The sequence below is a fragment of the Dipodomys merriami genome, unplaced genomic scaffold (genome assembly GCF_024711535.1).
Source record: "Dipodomys merriami isolate MVZ:Mamm:240054 unplaced genomic scaffold, mDipMer1.0.p SCAF_1315, whole genome shotgun sequence".
In the NCBI taxonomy this organism is placed as follows: domain Eukaryota; kingdom Metazoa; phylum Chordata; class Mammalia; order Rodentia; family Heteromyidae; genus Dipodomys; species Dipodomys merriami.
Genome location: NW_027202622.1, coordinates 1,680 through 25,853, shown reverse-complemented (window position 1 = coordinate 25,853; position 24,174 = coordinate 1,680). Strand labels below are relative to the sequence as shown.

The following is a 24,174-nucleotide window of genomic DNA, read 5'->3' as shown; positions in this document are numbered from 1 at the left end:
GGAAATGAACTCTAAGATACGTATTTAAATGTTTTTTTTCTTTCATTCATTTGTTTCTAACACATTTATAAGATTATTTCTTTGTTGCTTTGTATGGCCCTCCCCCACAGTATAACCCCCGCTTTCACTGTATTTGATGTCGGTATAATTTGTGGAGGGGAAGGGGAAAAACAAGTCATTTAAATAAGGATACAGGTGGACCCGTTGCAGCAATAAGTACAAGTCGTTATGTCGAAAACAAACTTTACAACTTTGGGAGGGGAGGATTGGGTGGGGGGGTCGGGGGAGGCTGGGAAGGGATGTGAAGGGTAAACAAAGGAGGAGGCTACAATGCTTGATACGAAATGTACTCATTATCTTGCCCATGTAATTGTAAGCCCTCTGTACAGTATGTTCACAATAAAAATAAAAAAATAAAAACTACTTCACTGATTATTCTACTTGGTATTTTTGTAGTTCCAGCACAAAGCCCTTTCTAAGGCTCTTCAATATAATTATGAAATGTCAGTTTTCAAAAGTTGTGTGTATGTCTGTGTTGCCTGTTCTGGGGCTTGAACTCATAGTCTAGGCACTATCCTTGGGCTTCATTTGCTCAAAGCTAGTGCTCTAACACTTGAGTCACAGCTCCACTTCTGGCTTCTTTTGTAATTTACTGGAGATAGAGTCTCACAGACTTTACTGCACAATCCTTATCTCAGCTTCCTGAGTAGCTAGGATCATAGGCCTGAGTTACTGGCACCCAGCTCAAAAATTGTGTGTCCTGTTGTTTCCAGTGCAGAACTAGAAGTAATGGGAAGCTAGACTCTACTGAAGACTCACTGGAATTAGAATTTACAAAGATGTGTTCCATGCTCATGCATGACAGTTAATGAGAAAATTGTCCACTTCAGCCTAGATATATCTACCAAACAAGAAATAGGCAGAATAAAAACAAATCGTTTAAATAGGGATACAAGTGGACCCACTGCAACAATGAGATGTACAAGTAGTTATGTTGAAAACAAACTTTACAACTTTCGTGGGGCGGGGGAGGATTGGGGGGGGAGGATGGGAAGGGATGGGAAGGGGAAACAAAGGAGGAGGCTACAATGCTTGATAAGAAATGTACTCATTACCTTGCCCATGTAACTGTAACTCCTCTGTACAGTATTTTCACAATAAAAAATATTAAAAAAATTAGTAACTAATGAAAAAAATTTGGCTCTCAATCTTCAAATTCTTGGACAGAAAGGAACCATTGTTGGTGGGAATGTAAACTTGTTCAACCACTTTGGAAAGCAGTATGGAGGTTCCTCAAAAGACTTCACATAGATCTCCCCTATGATCCAGCAATCGCACTTTTGGGCATTTACCCAAATGTATACAAACAAGACCACACTAAAGCTACCAGCACAACTATGTTTATTGCAGCATTATTTACCATAGCTAAGATATGTAACCAACCCAGATGCCCCTCAGTAGATGAATGGATCAAGAAAATGTGGTATATATACACAATGGAATTCTATGCCTCCATCAGAAAGAATGACATTTCCCCATTTGTTAGGAAATGGAAAGGCTTGGAAAAAATTATATTAAGTGAAGTAAGCCAGGCCCAAAGAAACATAGGTCCCATGGTTTCCCTTATTTGCAATATCTAGTATAGGTATGAGTCTAGCGGAAAAGGTCAGATAATGTGATGTTAGGAAAACGAACCCTTAAATATGTATTTTAATGTTTTCGTTTCTTTCATGCATGTGTTTCTAACGCATTTATAAGATTATTTCTTTGTTGCTTTGTATGTCCCTCCCCCACAGTGTAACCCCCGCTTTCACTTTATTTGATGTCAGTATAACATGTGGAGGAGATGGGGACAAACAAGTCGTTTAAGGATTCAGGTGGACCTGTTGCAACAAGGAGAATTACAAAATGTCATGTCAAAGCAAGCTTTACAATGTTGGTGTGGGGGGGGGAGGGGGTATGAGTGGGTGGGGGGGAGGGGGGATGCTGGGAAGGGAGGTGAAGGGTAAACAAAGGAGGAGGCTGCAATGCTTGGTAAGAAATGTATGCATTATCCTGCCAATGTAATTGTAACCCCTCTGTACAGTATGTTCTCAAATAAAATAAAATAAAAATTTTTAAAAAAAAAGTGTTTTTTTTTTCAGGATCACTTATCTTATTCCTGTAGTATTTACAAAATTACTTACAATCAAAATAAGTTCATTGAACCCATACAGTAAATGACACTTTGTTTTTCCTAGTGTAATTAGGGACTTTAAAAATTGAGCTTAGGGAAGCTATCAAACTCCCCCTTATCCATCTCTTCCCACAGTACTCAGAGCTTACATCAGCATTTGGGAGTCCTCACCTTTGGAACTATGATGTCTAAGAATAGGAAGAATCTAGAAATACACCACTTCATGATTTCATCCTAACAGCTCCTACATGGTCCTCTACCTTATTAAGCCAGTTCTAATTCTGAGGAAAGGGGACAAAGAAGATGGCCTTTTGCTTATAGGTAACAGATTGAAACTGCTATAAATACACAAACTCTGAAATCATATGTAGACTGAGGTCTCAGAAATACCTTAGCCCTTGCTTATCTATCTTTCTGATTTTTACCTTTATGTGTATGTGCTAGTATTGGGGCTTGAACTCGAGATGAGGGTTATTGTTCCTTAACTCTTTGGCTCAGGTTTGGTGCTGTATCACTTGAGCCACACCTCCATTTCCAGCAGCTTGCTGAGTAACTGGAGATAAGAGTCTCAGGACTTTCTTGCCTAGGCTTGTTTCAACCCATAATCCTGAGATTTCAGCCTCCTGAGTAGTTAGGATTACAACCATGAGCCACTAGTGCCAAGCTCCCATTAAATTGTAAATTGAAATTTCACTCCATTTGCTTATTTTGGTTGGTGCTCATCTACTTTTCTTCTCCACATAGATGCTACCAGAAGCCCATGTTTTATTCCTCATCTGTTCTCCAGCTCCTCTTACCTTGTTAATTGAACACCTGTTTTGTGGCACTGTACCATAATTACACACCTATTTCTTTTCCACTCCTGAACTATGAGTTCCTTGTGGCAGGAGTACCCAAGGCTACCCTCCACCAACTCTCTCCTTCAGGACTAAAGAGATACTTACTGGCAAAAGGAAAAGGCACACGGATACAAGTTTGAAGGATACCAGGCAAAGTTTCTAGGAGTTGTACCGGAGTGGAGTTTGCAGGACACAAACACACTCAAATCACTGAATACCAGAGAAGTTTAAACAACTCAACGCCTGAGTCTATCACTGGGAGCTGGTCATATAGCAGCCTTTGCTTAGCACATTACAAAATTCCAGGTTCTGAGACAGAAAGTAAATGTTCAGTTAAGCCACAAGGCCTCTACAAATAGTTCAGGCGAAAGAAGCCATTCATATTATGTAGGGAAAGTATCCTTATCAGTATTTATCAGCCAAGTTTCCAGATGCCAAAGCCAAACTTTGCAGAAGGCCTTTCTGATGGAAATACTACATTGACTTTTTGGGGGGGCCCAACAGAAATGGTATTTTACCAGTTCTTTTTCTTTCTCTTATGGCAATGTCTTGCAGAATATGAAGCAATTTCTAGCAACTAATCACTTTGAGGAAAATAATCTTAAATTTTAAAATTATAAGAAACTGATCAATAATATCACAAAGTATATCACATTTTTTATGCCAATCCAGAAGCTTGAACTCAAGGCCTGGGCATTGCCCTTGAGCTTTTTTTGCTCAAGGCTAGTGCTCTACCACTTAAGCCACAGCTCTACTTCTGATTGGTTTTTGGAGGTTATTAGAGATAAGAGTCTTATGGACTTTTCTTCTGGCTTTGAACCTCAATCTTCAGATCTCAGCCTCCTGAGTAGCTCGGATTATAGGCATCAGTCACTGGTGCCAGTTTATCACAACATTATTTATACAGTTTCATATGATAATTTTATAATACTAGGACCCATTAAAAATTCATGGGAAACATTTGTGATATAGTTAGCAAAAACTGAAGACTACAATATGCACAGCATGAGGAAAATTACATCTTAAAAGAGATATACTGGTATATGTGTTAATAATCATTTTCATACTGATTGGTCTCAGAATTCCTTTATACTCTTCAAAATTAGTAGACTCCAAAGATCTTTTATATGAATTTTATCCATGAACATTTATGATTTTAGAAATTAAAGCCAATAAACTTATAAAATATTTAAAATTTATTTTAAAGCCTATCACATTAGCATAAAGACCATGAAAAATAACCATTTTCTAAAACAAAAAAAATAGTGAAGAGTGCTATTTGTTCAAACCCTTTTAATGTCTGACTTCACTGGGGTTGGGAGGAATGTGAGAAAACAATGAAATAGGTAATATTGATCAAGATGCATTGTACTCATAAACTGACATATTCAATTGTAACCCCTTTGTGCAAATAAAGATAATAAAAATATAATTAAAAAAGAAAACAGCTAACTTCCAAATCTGGTTCTTTTTTTTTTTGTCAGTTGTGGGGCTTGAACTTGGAGCCTGGGCACTGTCCTGAGCTCTTTTGCTCAAGACTTGTACTCTACCACTTTGAGTCACAGCACCATTTCCAATTTTCTGGTGGTTAATTGGGGAGTAGAGTCTCATGGATTTTCCTGCCCAAGCTGACTCTGAACCGTGATCCTCAGATCTCAGCCTCCTGAGTCACTAGGTTTACAAGCATGAGCCATCAGCACCCGGCTGCTTCTATACCTTATGAGAGTGAAAAAGGCAAATCATCAATATCAGTATTATTATTTTTAAAAGTCATGTTTCCTAAGCCTCCTGAAAAAGCCTAGAAATCTCCAGGGATCCTGGGAAAACTACTAGTCAGAAAAATGAAAGACAAAATACTAAAAATAGTAGCATTCATCTAGTTACTAGATTCAGTTCACTTGTACTTTAAGAGTTAAACAGAGCCAGATGCCGGTGGCTGGGTTCACACCTGTAAACTTGGCTGAAATCCAAGGACACAGTTTCAAAGCCAGCCTAAAGACAGAAGCAGAAATGTGTCTAAGTGGCAGAGGGCCAGTCTTGAGGAAAAAAAAATGCTTAACAAGAGCACAAGGCCCTGAGTTCAAGCCCCAGTATTGGCACCAAAAAAAATAAAAAATAAACCAACTATGAGCTGGGAAGGTGGCTCAGTGGTAGAGCGCTTGCCTTGCATGCCTGAGGCCCTGGGTTCGATTCCTCAGCACCACATAAGCAAAAAGAAAAAAAGCCGGAAGTGTCGCTGTGGCTCAAGTGGTAGAGCGCTAACCTTGAGCTGAAGAGCTGAGGGACAGCGCCCAGGCTCAGAGTTCAGGCCTCACGACCAGACCCCCCCAAAAAAATAAAAAAATAAAAAGTAAACCAACTATATATTCATTTGTTTATATATATATTTACATTCTATTAAGTGAGACTGGTTAATTAGTCCCTTCTTTTAATGCTGTGTTCACCCACTACTAGCTTAAGAATAGAATGCAATCTTTATCTATGTATTTTATAGTACATGCTGAGTCTAATGGCTGGACAAAATCTCTTATAGCCAAAGTCTGATAGGCAGTCTTTCTAAACTAGCATCAAAAAATTAGTTAGCTAATGTTCTGTAATAACCTAATGTTCCCAATTTAGTCTCCTCTAATATGTCAGCCATGAATAATTTCCTCTCAAAGTTAAGAATACATCAAGCATAGATTCCAGACAACCTCTGAGCACAGCACATGCTTAAGAAGATTTCCAATCTGAAAAAATTAGATTAGTTGGCTGTGCAAATGGATGCTAGTCAACTGAGCTGAACACAAAATAATAACCATAGCAAGTCCAAGAAATCAAACTATCAACTTTAATATATAAATAAGAAAAGCTTTTGGCCATAACAGCAGAGGCAAAGTCTATATTCTGGCCCCTATTTAGATCCTGTTTTAATTTATGGTGCCTCAGCCCTTATACTGTTCTATTTTGGAAAGTGTTTATGGCAAAAGCTTTACTATGCTATGATTTTTGTGCATATATTAAAGCCTAGGAAAGCTAGGGGCAAGGTTCTCCACTCTGGTCACCTGCAGGAACATTAAGAACTACTCAATTCTGGCCTAAAGGTAAGAGGAGGCCCACAAATTCTTCCCTCATAAAGCAATTACAGAGCTGGTCAAAATAGTAAAAAACAGTCATTTCAGTACTCTGGAAATGAACCAAAGGCATTCAACAGACTGAGAAGTGTTTATTTATAAAAATGACTAAACTTGAGCTAGGAACAGCATAAACTCTGACTTTCTTGCCAGGAGCTGTCCTCAGCTCTCCCCAGTTCTGTCACTCTAAAAAGGTCAGCAAGGGTGGGGCAGACTTGGAACACCAGCTTCAAAGGTACTGCAGTGGGGACTCAACTAATTTGGATGTTGGCAATCCACATAACAATAAAGGGGGCAAGTGGACGTGAAGTGCCAGAGGCTCTACTAGCCTGGCGTTAACTGTTCTATTTGGAGCAAGCAATGAACTAACTGGCAGACTAGCTAAACACTTATAGGACTTTTAGGCTGTACAGAGTTTTCAAATCTTTTTACAATCAAACACAGGTGGTTCAATCCTATAGTCCTAGCTACTCAGGAGGCTGAGATCTGAGGATCTCAGTTTAAAGCCAGCCCAGGATGGAAAATCCCTGGGACTCTCATCTCTAAACTTAGGAAATAGAGCTGTGGCTCGCTTAAGTGGTAAAGCACAAACACTCAGGAACAGTGTCCAGACCCTGGGTTCAAGGCCCAGTACTAGCACACACACACAAATCTTTTTACAAATCCCCACGCTGACTGGAGGCTAGGCGCTTGCAAACAAGCCCAAGTCACCCACAACTACTGGGCCAACAGAACATTTGCACACATATAGAAGAGAAGAAGAAACAGCCAAAAATGTATTCTGGAGCACACGCACAGACAAGACAGAAGACACATAGACAGATACACACACACACACACACACACACACCGGAAAGGAACACACACACACACACACACACACACACACACACACACACACACACACACACACACACACACACACACACACACACACACACACACACACACACACACACACACACACACACACACACACACACACACACACACACACACCGGAAAGGAAGGGTGGAAAAGGGAAAAGAGGTAAGGGGAAGGGAACAATAGCAAATTCACCACTATCTTCAGGAGCACCAAGTCATAGTCCAGATGTGAATCAATATCTAAGTTATAAATATAAAATGTCACAGACAAGACAGAAGACACATAGACAGATACACACACACACACACACACACACACACACACACACACATGGAAAGGAAGGGTGGAAAAGGGAAAAGAGGTAAGGGGAAGGGAACAATAGCAAATTCACCACTATCTTCAGGAGCACCAAGTCATAGTCCAGATGTGAATCAATATCTAAGTTATAAATATAAAATGTCAACAAAACTTTTACAAGAGGCAGAGGAAAAAAACAATGTGACCCATAGGCAGTAGTCAATAGAAATGGTTTCTGACTACCTCCAGCTGTGGGCTTAGAAGATGAAGACTTCAAAATAGTTACTGTAAACATGCTAAAAGGACTAAATAAAGCTATCTGTAAAGAACTAAAGGAAAAGTATAAGGAAAATAAAATTAGGGAAAAATATTAAAACAATATAAAAATATTAAACAAAATGCAAATTCTAGACTTATTACAGCTATTAAAATTTTAAAAACTCACAAGCTAGGATCAACAGACAATTTCAAATGGCAGATTAACAGAAGAATCAATGAACCTGGAATCAGACTAGAAATAATTTGAAGAACATGAAGAAAAATAGATCAAAAGTAATTGGAACAGAAAGCTTCAGAGTGTGAGGTATCAAGTGTGCCTGGAAAGAAAGAGTAATAAAAACAGATACCTAATATATCTATAAAAGACTTACAGTAGCTGAGCACATTGACTCATGCCTGTAATCCTATTTAGGAGGCTAAAATCAGAAAGACTGAAATTAAGAGGTCAGCCCCAGGAAAAAGTTTTAAAACTCCATTTCAACTATTAACAGCTAGTGGTACACATCTGCCATCTCAGGTACATGGGAAGCATAAATAGAGAGGTTGCATTTCAGATGCATGCCCAGCAGTAAGCAAGACCAAGCAAGACCTTGCCTCAAAAATAAACAACATTAAAAAAAAGGCTGGAGGTGAGGCTCAAGTGGTAGAACACTGCCTAGCAAAGCAAGGCTCTGAGTTCAAACCTTGGTAACGGGAAAAGAAAAAAAAAAGATCATTAACATCACACTAATGTGAGAAACTGGATGCTTCCCCACTTGAGAAAACAACCTTATCCTCTTAAGATCAAAAACAAGGAAAGGATACATGCCCTCCATCATATTCCAGTATAATACTATCATATTAGAAGTCCTATTTAATGCAATTAAACAAAATAAAATGTGCACAGAGTAGAAAAAAATGAAAATCTTTTTGAAGATAACATGTTTGTCTATGTAGAAACTCCCAAAGAATACCAGGTCAGGATAATGACCAAAGGAAAATGACTCATATCTGAAGGGATAAAATGTGAGCTCTGAAGGACTTGGTAATCTAGCAAGGTTAAATGCAAAAAGGATCTGTGTTAGTCAACTTTCTGTTACTATAACAGGTACCACTGATAAGCACAAAATGTTGTTTCAGTAAACAGTTTTAGAAGTTTCAGATCCTGTTGTTCTGGGCCTTTGGTGAAATAGCACATATTGGGAGCACATAATGAATGAAAACACCCAACTTGCCAGAAGTTGGTGGCTCAAACCTGTAATCCTAGCAACTGGAAGCTGAGATCTGATGATCATGGTTCAAAGCCAACTGGGGCAATCAGTGAAACTTAGCTCCATTAAACTACCAAAAATCTGAAAGTAGGCTGAGGCTCAAGTGGTACAGTGCCCAGGCTCAGAGTTCAAGCCTCAGGACCATTAACAAAACAACACAAAACCCCACTCATCTCATGCCAAAAGAGGATGGGCCCAGGAGCACCTTTAGAGCATGCCTATGTGAACTAAGGACTTTAAGGACCTCTCACCAGGCCCCATCTCTTAAAGGTTCTACTATTGCCCAATAAAGCCAAGCTGGGGCCTCAGTCTTTAACACATGGACCTGGGGGGGGGGGGTTGAGGGGGTTGTGATAATTAAGGTCCAAACCACAGTGGAACCCAACTAGATCACAAATAGCCCAGATGAGAATTATCTTGGAAAAGTAACCAGGTCTCTGGTTTTGCTCAATATTGTCTCAATCTGATCCTGCTTAGCTTGAGTAGTCTTAGAAGACATCAGTTTTTGTCATCAGCTTAAGATTTCTAAAATCACAGAGAAGTATAAAAATACTACTTAGTACAATCATAACTTTCAGAATGTTCAGAAACTAAAGAATGAAACCTATGGTGTTAATAACTTTGAATTAAATATAAATATGGCAAGTTTTACAGTATTTGAACTTGTTTTGTTTACTGATTAAAATGTTTTAAAGTTCAAAACAGTGAGTTGTACTTTCAAGCAATACATAGCAAAAAAGATGTGTATATATATGTATATACGTGCCATGTCAGCATCAATTCCCCACTCCTGAAAAGTACTTAGTATAGAGATATTTTATAAGAAACTTTAGAAAAGATAATAATGACATTTTCCATCACAAACCCCTCCAGAGCCCTTCAGATTTTCTGTTACCATTACTGTCATCACACCTACTCTTAGAGCTAACAGAATTGTCTAGTCCTTATTACCTCCTTATTATCCCTCTTACTTCTAGCTCCCCTTCTATTAAAGAAAGGACTCCTGAATATAGTTCAGACTCTTGACCCTCCAGGCCAAACTCTGGCCTACCTGGTCAAATTCTGTCATTCAATATTCCACCACTTAGACATCTCTTGTTTCAATCCAATATCCACCTTCTCTATTATTACAGGGAATGCCTATCTTCTAATTCATATTCACCTTTTAGAAAACTTAAATATCACTTTTTTGCCAGTCCTGGGGCTTGAGAACTCGGCGCCTAGGCACTGTCCCTGAGCTTCTTTTGCTCAAGGCTAGCACTCTACCACTTGAGCCACAGCACCACTTCCAGTTTTTTTTCCTGTTTATGTGGCACTGAGGAATCGAACCCAGGGCTTCATGTATGCTAGGCAAGCATTCTACCAACTAAGCCATTTTTCCAGCCCCTGAATATCACTTCTTGTAAGAAACCTTCCCAGAATCCCTTTCAGAATGAGCTCCTTTTATCTCAGTCCTATGGCAGCCCTCTGGCTGTACCTCTGAAAAAGTAACATTACTTATTCTCATCACTCCAGTTGCCCCTGCACAGTGGCCTACTTCAGGAGGCAGGTTTTACAACTCAGCCTCTTTGCCTTCTGTCACTGTGCAAGAGCAGACAGAGTTCTATCAATGTTGGGGAAAGGGTAGGTAGGAAGGCTAAATACAAACTTCATGAAAAACAATAAAACCCAAGACTTGGTTCCTTCAGAGAAGCACTGAGAAAGACTCCTTTTTTAAAAGAAGTTGATGATAACCCAAAGAACTCAAAAGGAGAAGGGAGCACTAGACTATTCTATTGGTTACAATACATGTCCAAGCTGAACATTCAGGATGTGTGCGCTTTTCACGTTTATGTTATACTTGAATTAAAATATTTTAAAAAAAAAAAACTGTTCTGAAGACAATAATGTCTGCATCTATTGAACAAAAGACAGATTTGTATGTCAACTTCTCTTTCTCTTAACTAGAATACCCTATCACATAATCTCAACTGTGCAAGGAAAAGAGAAAAAAACAGTATGCAAGGGTGTGTGTGTGTGTGTGTGTGTGTGTGTGTGTGTGTGTGTGTGTGTGTGTGTGTGTGTGTGTGTGTGTGTGTGTGTGTGTGTGTGTGTGTGTGTGTGTGTGTGTGTGTGTGTGTGTGTGTGTGTGTGTGTGTGTGTGTGTGTTTTGTCCAAGGCTAGTGCTATACCACTTGAACCACAGCTCATTTCTGGCTTTCTTTTCTTTGTTTTGTTTTGGTGTAGATAATTGGAAATAAAAGATTCCCAAAATTTTCTGACTAGTCTGGCTTCACACTTTGATCCTCAGATCTCAGTCTCTTGAGTAGCTAGAATTACAAGTGTGAGCCACTGGAGCCCAGCAACATTTAACATTTTTAAAACTTGAAAAATCAACTTCAAAAAATGGAATAATGACTATGATTTTGTTACTTTTTAACTTCCTGTTAGGGAAGTTGGGAGATAGTAAAATTTTGGTTGATTAGTTGACTGAGACTGAGTTTCACTATGTATTATAGATTGACACTGAACTCATGATCCTCCTGCGCTAGGGTTACAGGCATGCCTCGCTTGACCCAATTTTATCTTTAGTTTTGCAAACTAAAAGTCATGTTTAATAGCTAAACAAGATATACTTCAGCAAAAATGATATAGATTCTGCTGTTCTTAAACAAGGCATTTAAATTGAAATGTTAAACAAATCAACTCTCTCCAGAATTTCATGTTTGCAACATAAAGGGCAACTCTTCTTCCAAAAATTAAGTTCTTAATTTCCCATGAAAATTAAGGTCAAAATTAGACCTTAAAATAAAACTGTAAACTAGATTTCCATTATTCAAGCCCTAGCACAAAGCTTTAAAGAAAACACTGAAAAAAACTGAATAAATGTATATTACGTAGCTGAGAAAAATGAGGATGAACTCTATGAATAAATATGGAGTGATTTCTAGGATATATTGCCAAGTAAAAAAGGTAATGGATAGTTGCTGGGAAGGTGGCTCAGTGGTAGAGCGCTTGCCTTGCATGCCTGAGGCCCTGGGTTCGATTCCTCAGCACCACATAAGCAAAAAGAAAAAAGCCGGAAGTGGCGCTGTGGCTCAAGTGGTAGAGTGCTAGCCTTGAGCTGAAGAGCTGAGGGACAGCGCCCAGGCCCAGAGTTCAAGCCCCACGACCGGACCCCAAAAAAAAAAAAAAAAAAGGTAATGGATAAAAGGTCTTCAGTATGCTATTCTTCATATAAAAAAGAGGAAGAAATAAGGAAATGTTCAGTATCTCTCAGTTTGTGCAACAAGAAATCTAGGCAGGTTAAAACAAATAACAATAATACTGAATAGCTATACAATATAGTTAGGGGGCTGGGAAGGTGGCTCAATGGTAGAGCGCTTGCTTTGCATGCATGAGGCCCTGGGTTCGACTCCTCAGCACCACATAAGCAAAAAGAAAAAAGCCGGAAGTGGCACTGTGGCTCAAGTGGTAGAGCGCTAGGCTTGAGCTGAAGAGCTGAGGGACAGCGCCCAGGCCCAGAGTTCAGGCCCCACGACCGGACCCCCCCCCCAAAAAAAATATATATATATATAGTTAGATAGGATCTATGTAGAAAGAAGGGAGGCAGCATGCCTTTTTTTTTTTATAGTTCTTTTATGAAGATTTTGTTTCACAGAACCAAAATGTAAATTATTTCAATTAGACAAAAAATGGGAGAACCCAAAATGGATTACAAACAGTAATAAATTACCTAAATTGATTATAAATGAATAATACCAGAGAAAAAGTGACTAAGATTTCTTTAAAAAGCAACAAGTAATTGTGGGAAACTGCAGTAGAATGTATTACAAAACTAAAAAGAAAAAAAACTGTATAAATATTGTACCCTAGTGAAACTACTTTTCACTTGACTATGGATAAAGTTCCAATTAATAAGAATAAATTAAAATGAATGGTAGAAAACATATTTGGCCAGTGTTCAACAATAACTGTTGCAGAAAAAAATCATCATGCATGCTAAAATCTGTGGGCAAAAAAAAAAAAAAAAAAAACCTGTGATGCGATACCTCCACAAAAATGCTCACTAACTACAAAGGCAAAAAAATAGTAACTTTGCAGTTACTATTAAAATCAGGACATAATCTTTACCTTTAACAACTGCTCCAAGTCATCATACTCAAGATCAAGATTCATGGACACCATGCACCTCACAGTACAATGCACTGGGAAGGACATAGCACCAATTATGTGAGATCCTTGCCGAAACTGTATCTCCTCCAGCAAATAATCAGATAAATGCAAATTAGTGGACAATCTACAACATAAATGTCCAAATCTTAGCTAAAGTTCCAAGGACATAAAAGATTTAAAAAAAGACTATGGGAGCCTGGAATGGGTGGCTAATAAATGTAATCCTAGCTACTCAAAAGACTGAGATAGAAGAATCATGATTCAAAATTAGTCCAGGGAAAAAAGTCCATCAGACTCTATCTCCAATTAACCAGAAGAAAAAAGTCAAACTGGAAGTGTGACTCAAGCAGTAGTGTCAGCCATGAATGAAAAGCCTGAGTCCCTAAGCTCAAGCAACACACACACACACACACACACACACACACAGACACACACACACACAGACACACACACACACAGACACACACACACACAGACACACACACACACACACACACACACACACACACACACACACACACACACACACACACACACACACACACACACACACACACACACACACACACACACACACACACACACACACACACACCCCGAGGAAATTTCCCATAAGTAAAGAAACTTGACAACTGAATGCAATATGGGATCATGGGTTGGGCCTTGTACATAAGGTCATTAGTGGGAAAATTTATGAAATTCAGTAAGATTTACAGATGAGCTAATAGTACTGTACCAAAGTTAATTATATGATTAGAAAACTGCACTTTGGTTATATTAGTTGTTAGTACTGGTGAAAGCTTGAGAGGAAAGTACAAAGGAACCTTGTATACTAACTTTTTAATGTATGGTATATTTCAAACTAAAAAAAAGTTTCAACACATGCTATTGTTCAAATTATTCAGTTCTTCCTAGTTTTTCAGCTCTCCTCTCCTACAATTGGCAAGCCCAGTCTCTCGGACATGTTTACTAATGCATCCCAGAACCTAACAGTGCCCAGCACACAGAAGACATCAACACAGCAGACAATTTCAGTGATCCAGAAGGATGATGGTATACTCCAAATCTTATACTGTTATTCATTTCCTTTAAAAGAAAAATGCTAAAAACTTTTATTTATTGCTTTTGTTTACAAATAAGATCACTTTCAATAAAATAGCTCCATGTTTATAACAGAAAATGAATCTTATTTTTCTATGCACTCTCACAGCTGTTTGGTGCTGAGGCTTAATTCCAGGTGAGTGCGGCTAAGAACTAGGGGTTCCCTTCTCACCCATCTCCCTTGGACGTAACAGAAGTCTACCAGTATACTGAGTACTGAGTACCAGTATACTGAGTACTGAGTATGCAGTGTACTAAGAATACTGAGGCATGAACAGCTCTCTCAGGGGCTCATGGGACAGTGGTTACATACTACAGAAGCAGAGTCAGGGGAAAGTAAAACTTGTATGCCCATCTAGTGCTCAACTCCCCAGAGTAATGTCAACTCAGAGATGCCTGTCACTGTCCCTACTCCCTGGCTCAAAAATATTACCTGAAGCAATTACTATTCTCTTCCCAAAGGAACTGGATTCATTTGAAACAGAGCATGAAGAAGATGGGAATGTGGAGAAACAGACATCTAATGAATACACAGTCTAAGGAATAGCTAGCTTGGAGGAGAAAACTGGAAAAAGTAAAAGCTAGGAGTCCTGTCAGGTCAAATAAATATTAAACATGAAACCACAATATGATCAATCTGTAGCTCAATTACTATAAAATATCAGCCAGTAAAATGGAAGAAAACTCTACTAAAACAATGGCTTATCAAGAAGACTATGGACAAATCCACAGCTGTGCCACTCTCAAAAGCAACACCATATATACAACGCTTTTGGAGGAGCAGACCTTGCATTAATTTTTCAAGCCAATCACTAATCAAATAAAAAGTCCTGAGGAAAAGGAGAATTACTAAAATGTATTTATGTAAAATGTTCACTATGTAGCAAAGAATTATATGCAAAGAAGCAAGAAGCATGACCTATAAATCAGAAAAAAAAAAAAATCGAACAACAGAAACTGCCCATGACTAAAACCAGATAATGTATTTAGGAGTGTGCTCCAAAACCAAAAGCTATTGGTTCACAGCTATAATCGTAGCTTATCAGGAGGCAGAAATCAGCCAGGCACTGGTAGCTCACACCTGTAATCCTAGCTACTCAGGGTTAGCTGAGATCTGAGGATCACAGTTCAAAGCCAGCCCAGGCAGGAAAGTCCTCAAGACTCTTCTCAATAAACTACTCAGAAAAAGCCAGAAGTAGGGGCTGGGAAGGTGGCTCAGTGGTAGAGCACTTGCCTTGAATGCCTGAGGCCCTGGGTTCGATTCCCCAGCACCACATAAGCAAAAAGAAAAAAAGCCGGAAGTGGCACTGTGGCTCAAGTGGTAGAGCACTAGCCTTGAGCTGAAGAGCTGAGGGACAGTGCCCAGGCCCAGAGTTCAGGCCCCACGACCGGAACCAAAAAAAAAAAAAAACAAAAAAAAAAAAAAAAAAGAAGAAAGAAAGAAAGAAAAAGCCAGACGTGGTGCTGTAGCTCAAGTGGTAGAAAGCCAGCCCTGAGCAGAAAGCTCAGGGACAATGCTCAGGCCCAGAGTTCAAGCCCCAGGACCAGCAAAAACAAAAAACAGAAACCAGGAGGATTATGGTTCAAGGCCAGCCTCAGCAGAAAGTTTACAAGATCTATTCTCAACCAACAGTTAAGCATGGTGGTACATGCCTGATATCCTAGCTACATAGAAGGCTGAGATCAGAAGGATGACAGTCAAGGTTAGACTGGAGAAAAAATAGTTTGTGAGATCTTCTCTCAACAGAAAAAGCTCATTAGTGGAAGCTCCTTTCACTTATGCAGAAAATAGGATTAAAGCCTAGTTTAGTCTCAGTAAAAAAAAGCCAAGATTATCTCAAAACTAACCACAGGGAAGTGGTGCTGTGGCTCAAGTGGTAGATTGCTAGCCTTGAGCTGAAGAGCTGAGGGACAGCGCCCAGGCCCAGAGTTCAAGCCCCACAACCAACAACAACAACAACAAAAACGAACCACAGCACAAAAGACTTAAGGTATGGCTCAAGCAATTGCTCAAGCAGTATAGCACCTGCCTAGCAAGCACAAATCCTTGAGTTCAAGCCTGGGTATCACTGGAGGTGGGGGGAGGGGGAAGGTGGGTGCCCATGGCTCACTCCTATAATCCTAGCTACTCAGAATTGCAATTTGAACCTAGTCCATCCAAGAACTTGCTCCAAGATGAGCAAGTGGGCGCAAACATGCTTATGCATGAGTATGCATGTGCGCGCACACACACACACACACACACCACACAAAAGAAGTATAAGAAGGCATGACATTACATTAAATATAGAATATGGATAAAACTTTAGAAATAAATAAAATTCTAGAATTTTATATAAAGTAAAATAAAAATAAAAAATTCACTAGAGAGCCTCATGAGGAGTAATTTTATGTGTCAACTTAACTGGGCTAAAGGATGCCCAGATAGCTAATCAGACAACACTTCTTGCTTTGTCTATGAGGTGTTTCTGGAAAAGACTAGCTTTTGAATTAGTGGAATGAAGAAAAGCCACTTTTATCAGTGTAGGTAAACATGCAATATATCAGTCTCTACCCTGAATAGATTTTTTTTAAAAGTGGAGGAAAGTCAAATTTGTTTGAGCTAAAACAGAAACAGATATCTCCTTCTCCTGGTTCATGTGCCACTGGACTTGAATAAAGACAGGTTTATACTTTCAATTCTCCTGGCCCTCAGGCATTTAGACTAGCCAAATTACACCACCAGCTTTCTTATTCCCCAACTCAGAGGTTGCAGATTAGACTTCTCAGACTTTATCATCATGACCTAAGTTTTTCATGCTATAGTTTGGATCTTAACTGCCCCCACCCACCAAAGTCCACAGATTAAAGGTTAGTCCTAAGGCTTGTGTCACTGCTGATGTGAGAGAATCATTAGGAGGTGGAGCCTCCTGGAAGTAAGTTAGATCATTAGTGAAATGTCCTTAAAGGAGCTACCCGCTTTCCTATCTCTCTGCTTCCTAGCAACCATTAGTTTAACAAGCCACCTCCACTCTGCACTCCCCATTTTGGCTTAACAGCACTGCTAAAGGCAACAGAATCACAAAACCATGGATAGAAATCTCTGAAACCCTGAGCTATCATAAACCTGTCACCCTTACAAATTGGGTTTTCTCAAATATTTATCACAGTGTTGGGGACCTGATTATCACACATCATTATATATTCTAGAGCTGAAAAGAACAATAATATTGGGAAAATATCACACACTCACCCATTACACATAGTTTCTCAAGAAAATCCTGATAAACTAAGCATGAGTGGCTCACACCTGTAATCCTGTTTACTCAGGAGTCTAAGATCTGAAGATTGAAGTTGAAGCCCAGCTCAGGCAGAAATTTCTGTGAAACTTAAGTCTCCAAAATAACCAGCAAAAGCAAGCCTAGAGGTATAGCTTAAGAGATAGAGCACCAGGCAAACAAGCATGAAGCTCTTAATTCAAATTCCAGTGTAACAAGAAAACAAAATAAAAATAAAACAAAATCCCTGACTAATACAACAATAGAATTGAACTGGCAGAGGAAAGGAGTAGCATAAATATTATATTAGCTGAGGAGAAAAGAATGAAGAAAAATGAACAAAGCCTCAGACTTAGAGCATTATTGTATTTGTAGTGGGAACACAAAAAAAAAATACTTAGAAATGATGGAATACTGCCCAAATTTACTGAGAAGTAGTAACTTGTACATCTAGAGAGCTCAAAAAAAATCCAAGGAGAATAAACACAGAGCTCCACCAGCATACAATGGTAAAAATAATAAAAAGTTTAACAAAAGAACACCTTGAATGCAGCAAGGGAAAAATGACACATCACTTACAAGGGAATCCAGTAAGATTAATAGCTGACTTCTCAGAAGACACAGAACTTAGAAGTCAGTGCTCAAAAACAAAACAATAACATTGTCTACCAAGAATATGTCTAGGAAAGATATCCTTCACCATCATTAAAGGTGAAATAAATACATTCCAAAATAAACAGAAGCTGAGAGAATTCATTGCTAGCAGATCGGTACTACAAGAAATACCAAAGGGAGTCCTTTAGACTGAAAGAAGTGATCTAATTCATACCAGGAGCATCAGTAACCACGTAACTAACACACTATGAATGCCTACATTTTTTGCTCCTTTTCTATTTAACTGATTTTTTAAAAACAAGTGTATAAAATGGCATAAAGATATAGTGTATTTTTGTGTAACATATGAATAATATAACTATCAGTAACAGCACAAAGAAGAGTGTAAATAAAATTGTAATAGACTAAGGAAACAATGACAGATGGTAAGATCACAATTACAACAATACATAATGACAGATGGTAAAATCATAACAATACTCCATTCAGTTTGTAACATTAATAGATGTACATACATGCAAAAAGAACACCAGGAAAAAACGGTAAAGAGAACAAAACCATATAGGAGTAACATTAATAGAATTCAACTTATAGTACAATTCTGAAGCTGATTTTGGTAAGTTCAAAAACTACAAGAAAATACTCCAAGCTTGGCAGGTTGATATACACATGTAATCCTCAGCTTCTTGGCAGGTGAAGATTGGAGGTTCATGATTCAAAGGTAGCCTGAGCAAAATTATCACAAGACGCCTATCTAAAAAAAAAAATAGGCATAAGTCCCTGAGTTCAAACCTTTGTACTATGACAAACAAAAGCAAAAACAAAAAAAAATTCTAAAAGTCATAAAAATCAAGCAATGAAGGAAAATTTTAAGGAATAAATAAGGCATAGTCAGGTGTTGGTGACTCAGGCCTGTAATCCTAGCTACTCAGGAGGCTGATATCTAGTATCAGAGTTTGAAGCCAGCTGGGGCAGGAAAGTCTATGAGACTCTTATCTCAAATTAACCATCAAAAAGCCAGAAGTAAAGCTGCAGCTCAAGTAGTAGATTGCTAGCCTTGAGGGGGGTGGGGGGGTCGGGGAGAAGCTCAGGGATAGAACCCAAGCACTGGGTTCAAGCCCAGGACCTGTACCAAAAACAGAAAGAAAAGGGGGAGGGGGATGGTTGTGAAGAAAGGAACATAGGAAAGAAGAAGGAGAGAGGAAGGGAGGGAGAGAAACAGAAATAAAAGGTATAAGACATGCAAAAAAATGGCAGAAATAAATCCCACTACATCAAAAATAACAATGGGCTGGGAAGGTGGCTCAGTGGTAGTGTGCTTGCCTCACATTCATGAGGCCCTGGGTTCGGTTCCTCAGCACCACATAAGCAGAAAAAGCCGGTAGTGGCACTGCGGCTCAAGTGGTAGAGCTCTAGCCTTGAGCTAAAGAGCTCAGCGACAGTCCCCAGGCCCAGAATTCAAGCCCCATGACCAACAACAACAACAACAACAACAACAACAACAACATAATAATAATAATAATAATAATAATAATAATAATAATAATAATATACAAATAAACCAATCAAAAGCAAGAGATTGTCAGAGTGAATTTAAAAAGTATAATCTAGAGGCTGAGATATGAGGATCATAGTGAAGTCAGTCTGGGCTGAAAAGATCCCATGAGACTCTTATCTCCAATTAATCACTCAAAAAACAGAACTGCCGCTGTGGCTCAAATGGTAGAGGACTATTCTTGAGCACAAACATGCCCAGGGAGAGCACCCAGACCCTGAGTTCAAGCCCCAAAACCAACAACAAAAAGAGTATGATCCATTTATACATGGTGTACAGGAAACATATTACAGATTCAAAAACACAATAGATTAAAGTAAACGAATGAATTAAAAATGTACAATTTTCAACCAATCTGATTCAGCCACTATGATAAATAGTCTACCATTCCTCAAATCATTAATCATAGTTTCTCATGTGATCCAGCAGTTCTACTCCTTGGAAAATACCTGAATGTAATGTCCATACCGAAACATGCACACACACATATACGCATGGGCATATACACATTCCTCAATATATAAAAAATATTTATAACATTTTTATTCATTCATAAGAGCCAAAAGGTAGAAACAACCCAAATGTCCATCAATGGATGAATGGATAGCCAAATGTGTTTCATCCACAAATGGGAACATTACTCACTGTAAAAAGAAACAAAAAGATTGAAGAGTGTCACAACACAGATGAACCTTGAAAAGACAAGGCAGTTGTAACAGACCACACACAATACAATTCCATTTCTATGAAAACTCAGAATAAGCAAATCTACAGAGATAGAGAGCTGTCTGGTATAGCAAGGAGGAGTGGGTGAGACCTAAGGAGGTTATATCTAAAGGGTAGAGAATTTTGTTTCCTTTTATTTTTTTTTCAGTGCTGGGGGAGGGGGGAAGATAGGGCCCTGCACATATTAGGTAAACATTTGACCTATCTTCCCCTTCCCCTATATCCCTAGCCCAACAGAATTATTTGAGGTGGTGAAAGTGCTCTAAAATTGACTGTGGTAATGGATTCACTATCAATGAACAGAGTAAGAAACACTTAAGTGGGTGAATTTGTTTAACCTGTAAATGATATCTCAATAGCTAAGAACACAAACTCTGAAATCTGCCTCCCTAAATTCAAGCAACTCTACCACTTAACGCATGGCCTCAACCACTTTGCCTTGATTTCCTCATCTACAAAGGAAAGGCAATATTTCCCAGAGTTGTTTTCTTTATAAGATTCATGTCATGTAAACCTGTTAAATGACAGATACATATGTTTAGAAACATTGCCTCTATCTCATCTATCTGTTGGCATCATATGATTAAATGAATTCTCTCCTTCCTAGTCCCTGCCCAAAGGCATTAAGCTTCTTATTCTTTTCATATGCATAATAGTGCTAGGCACAGGACAGATTTGTGCAAGGGACTAATGAAAGAATGACAAAATTATCAGTCCAGCAATCTCAATGATTATGTAAGTCATACCTTCATAACAAAAATCAGAGCACACAGAATTGAACATGTGAAATCTGGCCTGCCCTAGAGAATCCAGGCTGCCTGTCTGAACTGTCTAGAAAGAAATCCAAATACTATGCAGTTAGAGTGGTTGCCTAAATAACAGCAATTCAACACAGGGGATTTTACACAACCATAACAGAAGACCTGTGTTGATCCCTGAAAGAGTCTGGACAAAACATTAAGCAGAAGAGCATGTACAGAAACAGTAGAGCTACTACCACTTGAGCTATGGTTTGATTTCCAATGTTTTGCTAGTTATCAGAGTTAAGAGCCTTGTATATTTGTTTGCCTGGGTTAGGTCCAAACTTTGATATTCCTGTCTCAGTCTTCTAGGTAGCTAGGATTATAGGTTTTAGCCACTGACACCCTGCTTATTCTATATTAGTATATGGTTGTACAAATCAGTTTGTATGTTACTAGAATTCACAAATGTGTGAGAATAATTTTCTCCTTTATCTTATATATTGTGATTATATGTTAATTTTAAATATTATATATTGTACATCATATTAATTACCATTGATGAAAAAAGAAATAGAGCTATTCAAAGGGTAATGATCATATAGATAAAGAACCTTTACATTCTTCAAATTCATTTTGATGTTAAAAACAGCTTTATAAGGAAAAAAAATGTTTCTAATGCCTTTATCTAAGACACAGATCAATAAAATGGAAAGTCCAAAAATTTCTCTCTTAAATCAGATACAGAGAGTTGAGTCAATTTCTCCATTACTATAATTTTCTGAATAGGTAAGTTTCTTGATTTTGAAAAAAAAAGTAAACTTTTGCTATGGTAAATTCTCTTACATAGTAAGCAGATTTTTTAGCAGACATTTATTTTATTTGTGCCTAGGACAATCAATAGAGTAAATGAAGTATTCAATAGTCTTCTTAATAATTATTTTCACTTGGAACAAAAAATGAAATCTGTCAAGAGTTGTAGCTCAAGTAGTAGAGCACTCACTTAGCAAGCACAAGGTCCTGCCTGAATCAAAGCTCCTGTACTGCCCAAAACAAAACAAAAAACCCTGAGATCACTCAATATTTTGTGTACAAATATACATTTGTCGTTAGCAAATTTTTGTCTTATTTTTCCCTAAGTAGCCCAAAATTAGAGCCCAACTCAGACAAAAAAAAAAAAGAGAAAAGAATACCATACTTGCCAAAAGCAGTTCATTTTTGTTTGTATCTGCTTATTTTATATATATAACACATAAAATATATATGGACAGAGTATATATGTAATATGTTTATATAGATATACATCAGAAATATACTGGTCATCCAACAGTCCTTTCAGTTGTAACATGAATGAGGAGAACAATAGCATCTTCAAATGCTCAGCCTCTCCACCTTTCTTGCTGTCAATATTCCTTAAATATAAGGAGACAGGTAAAAGGAATTTATTCTAAATACTTTCTCTTCAAAAAAAAAAAAAAAGGGAGGGGCCTATGGTGGGTTAGGGAGAAGAAATGCATCATGAAATCCAAATGGCAGACAACCTACCTTTAAAACCTAGTAGAAGAAATTAAAACTCTTTTGATTTTTTTTTAATATTCCAATGAGAATTTTCCTCACCCACTTCTTAAATACTTTTAAAGAGCAATTTTTCAAGGCATTCAGTTTAAATGATTAACTATATAATGTCAAATCACTACTGTAATTGACATGTAAACTTCATGAAGACCCTGAATGTGTCTTTTTTAAGTGCTTTATACAATGCCCAGACCAAGACAGATTATTAAGCATTTACTGTGATTAGTTTTTTTTAGGCCAAAATAAAAGTCACTGTCATTCCACTTAGCTGTCCAGTGTACTATATACCACTGATCAGTATGTTTTTCTAAGTGCAATTATAAAAAATTAAAAAATAAATCCCACAGATATTCTATTCCCTCTGTCCAAGAATACTGTTTTTGTTTCAAGTAAGCTTCCAGCAGAAAGCAAGCAACATGCAGCTTGCTATTATATTGAACATAAGCATTTCTGCATCAATGAGTAAGTCAAAAGCCAGCCAAGTTTCAGTGGGTCATGCCTGTAATCTCCTCAGGAGACTAAGAGCTGAAGATCACAATTCAAAGCCAACTCAGGCAGGGAAGTCCATGAGTCTCTCATCTCCAATTAACTATCAAAAGCCAGGTAGATGTAGAGCTGTGTCTCAAGTGATAGAGCTCTAGCCTTGAGCAAAAAAAGCTTAGGGACAGCACCCAGGCCCTGAGTATAAGCCCAAGCTAAGCATGTGCGTGCATGTGCACACTTACACACACACACACACACACACACACACACACACACACACCCCAAAAGCCTGTTGTACTTCATACACATTTCCAGAGCCATCTTCCTTACCCTTCCCATTTTGCCATGTAGTATACCAGGATAAAGTAAGGAACGATGTGATAAATACTAAAGCAGTGGCTACAGTTCCATTTCGGAGCCTCATCTCATTTCACCATCACACTGGTTCATATGTTTGTGATGACAACCAAGACTCTTCTTTTTAGCCTGAAGTCAACTGAATCCAGTACTTCTGGCTTGGTGAGAGATGTTCATTTCAGATGCTTGGCAGAATGTGTCTACCAGCAATCCCATTCACAATTGCTACTCAGGATTGTCTTCGCAGTTTTCAAATGCTGATGTCTCAGGGTTTTTTTCCTGTTCAGGGGGGAAAGAGAAAGAAAATCTTGTTTAAGAATGTAATGCATAAGTCTCTATTATTCAACATTATAGACAGACTTTTGATAGGACTATAGTTTATGAAATCATCAATAAAACTAAACAACTCTTTTCTTCTTGTCAGTAATGGAGCTTGAACTTGGACCTGGGTGCCATCCCTGAGCTCTTCAGCTCAAGGCCAGAACTCTACCACTTCAGCCACAGCACGACTTCCAGTTTTCTGGTGGTTTATTCGAGATAAGCATCTCATAGACTTTCCTGCCCAGGCTGGTTTTGAACCCCGATCCTCAGATCTCAGCCTCCTGAATAGCTAGGATTACAGACCAGGCATGAGCCACGGACACCCAGCTTAAACCACTCATTTAACATAATAGAATTATATAGTCCTTCTCAAGGAAAAAAGCTTCAAACTATATTCCTTCCTTGCCGGTTTGCTTTTGTCTGTGAAAGTTACCCGTTTAAAGAGAAAATTGCTCTGACTCCTCAACT

At 38.4% G+C, this 24,174-nt stretch overlaps 1 protein-coding gene across 2 annotated transcripts in view; it reads right to left on the bottom strand.

Annotated features, from left to right (window-relative positions):
• LOC138825019 (alpha-1,3-mannosyl-glycoprotein 4-beta-N-acetylglucosaminyltransferase A) overlaps positions 1-23,661 on the bottom strand; it is a 96,169-nt gene extending 72,508 nt beyond the window's left edge. For both annotated transcript variants that reach the window (XM_070019373.1, XM_070019374.1), the window contains exon 1: positions 23,359-23,661. In XM_070019373.1, coding sequence (XP_069875474.1) covers positions 23,359-23,452 — 94 coding nt within the window. In that variant the 5' untranslated portion in view covers positions 23,453-23,661. The remainder of the gene's footprint in view (positions 1-23,358) is intronic.
• Positions 23,662-24,174: the final 513 nt, after the last annotated feature.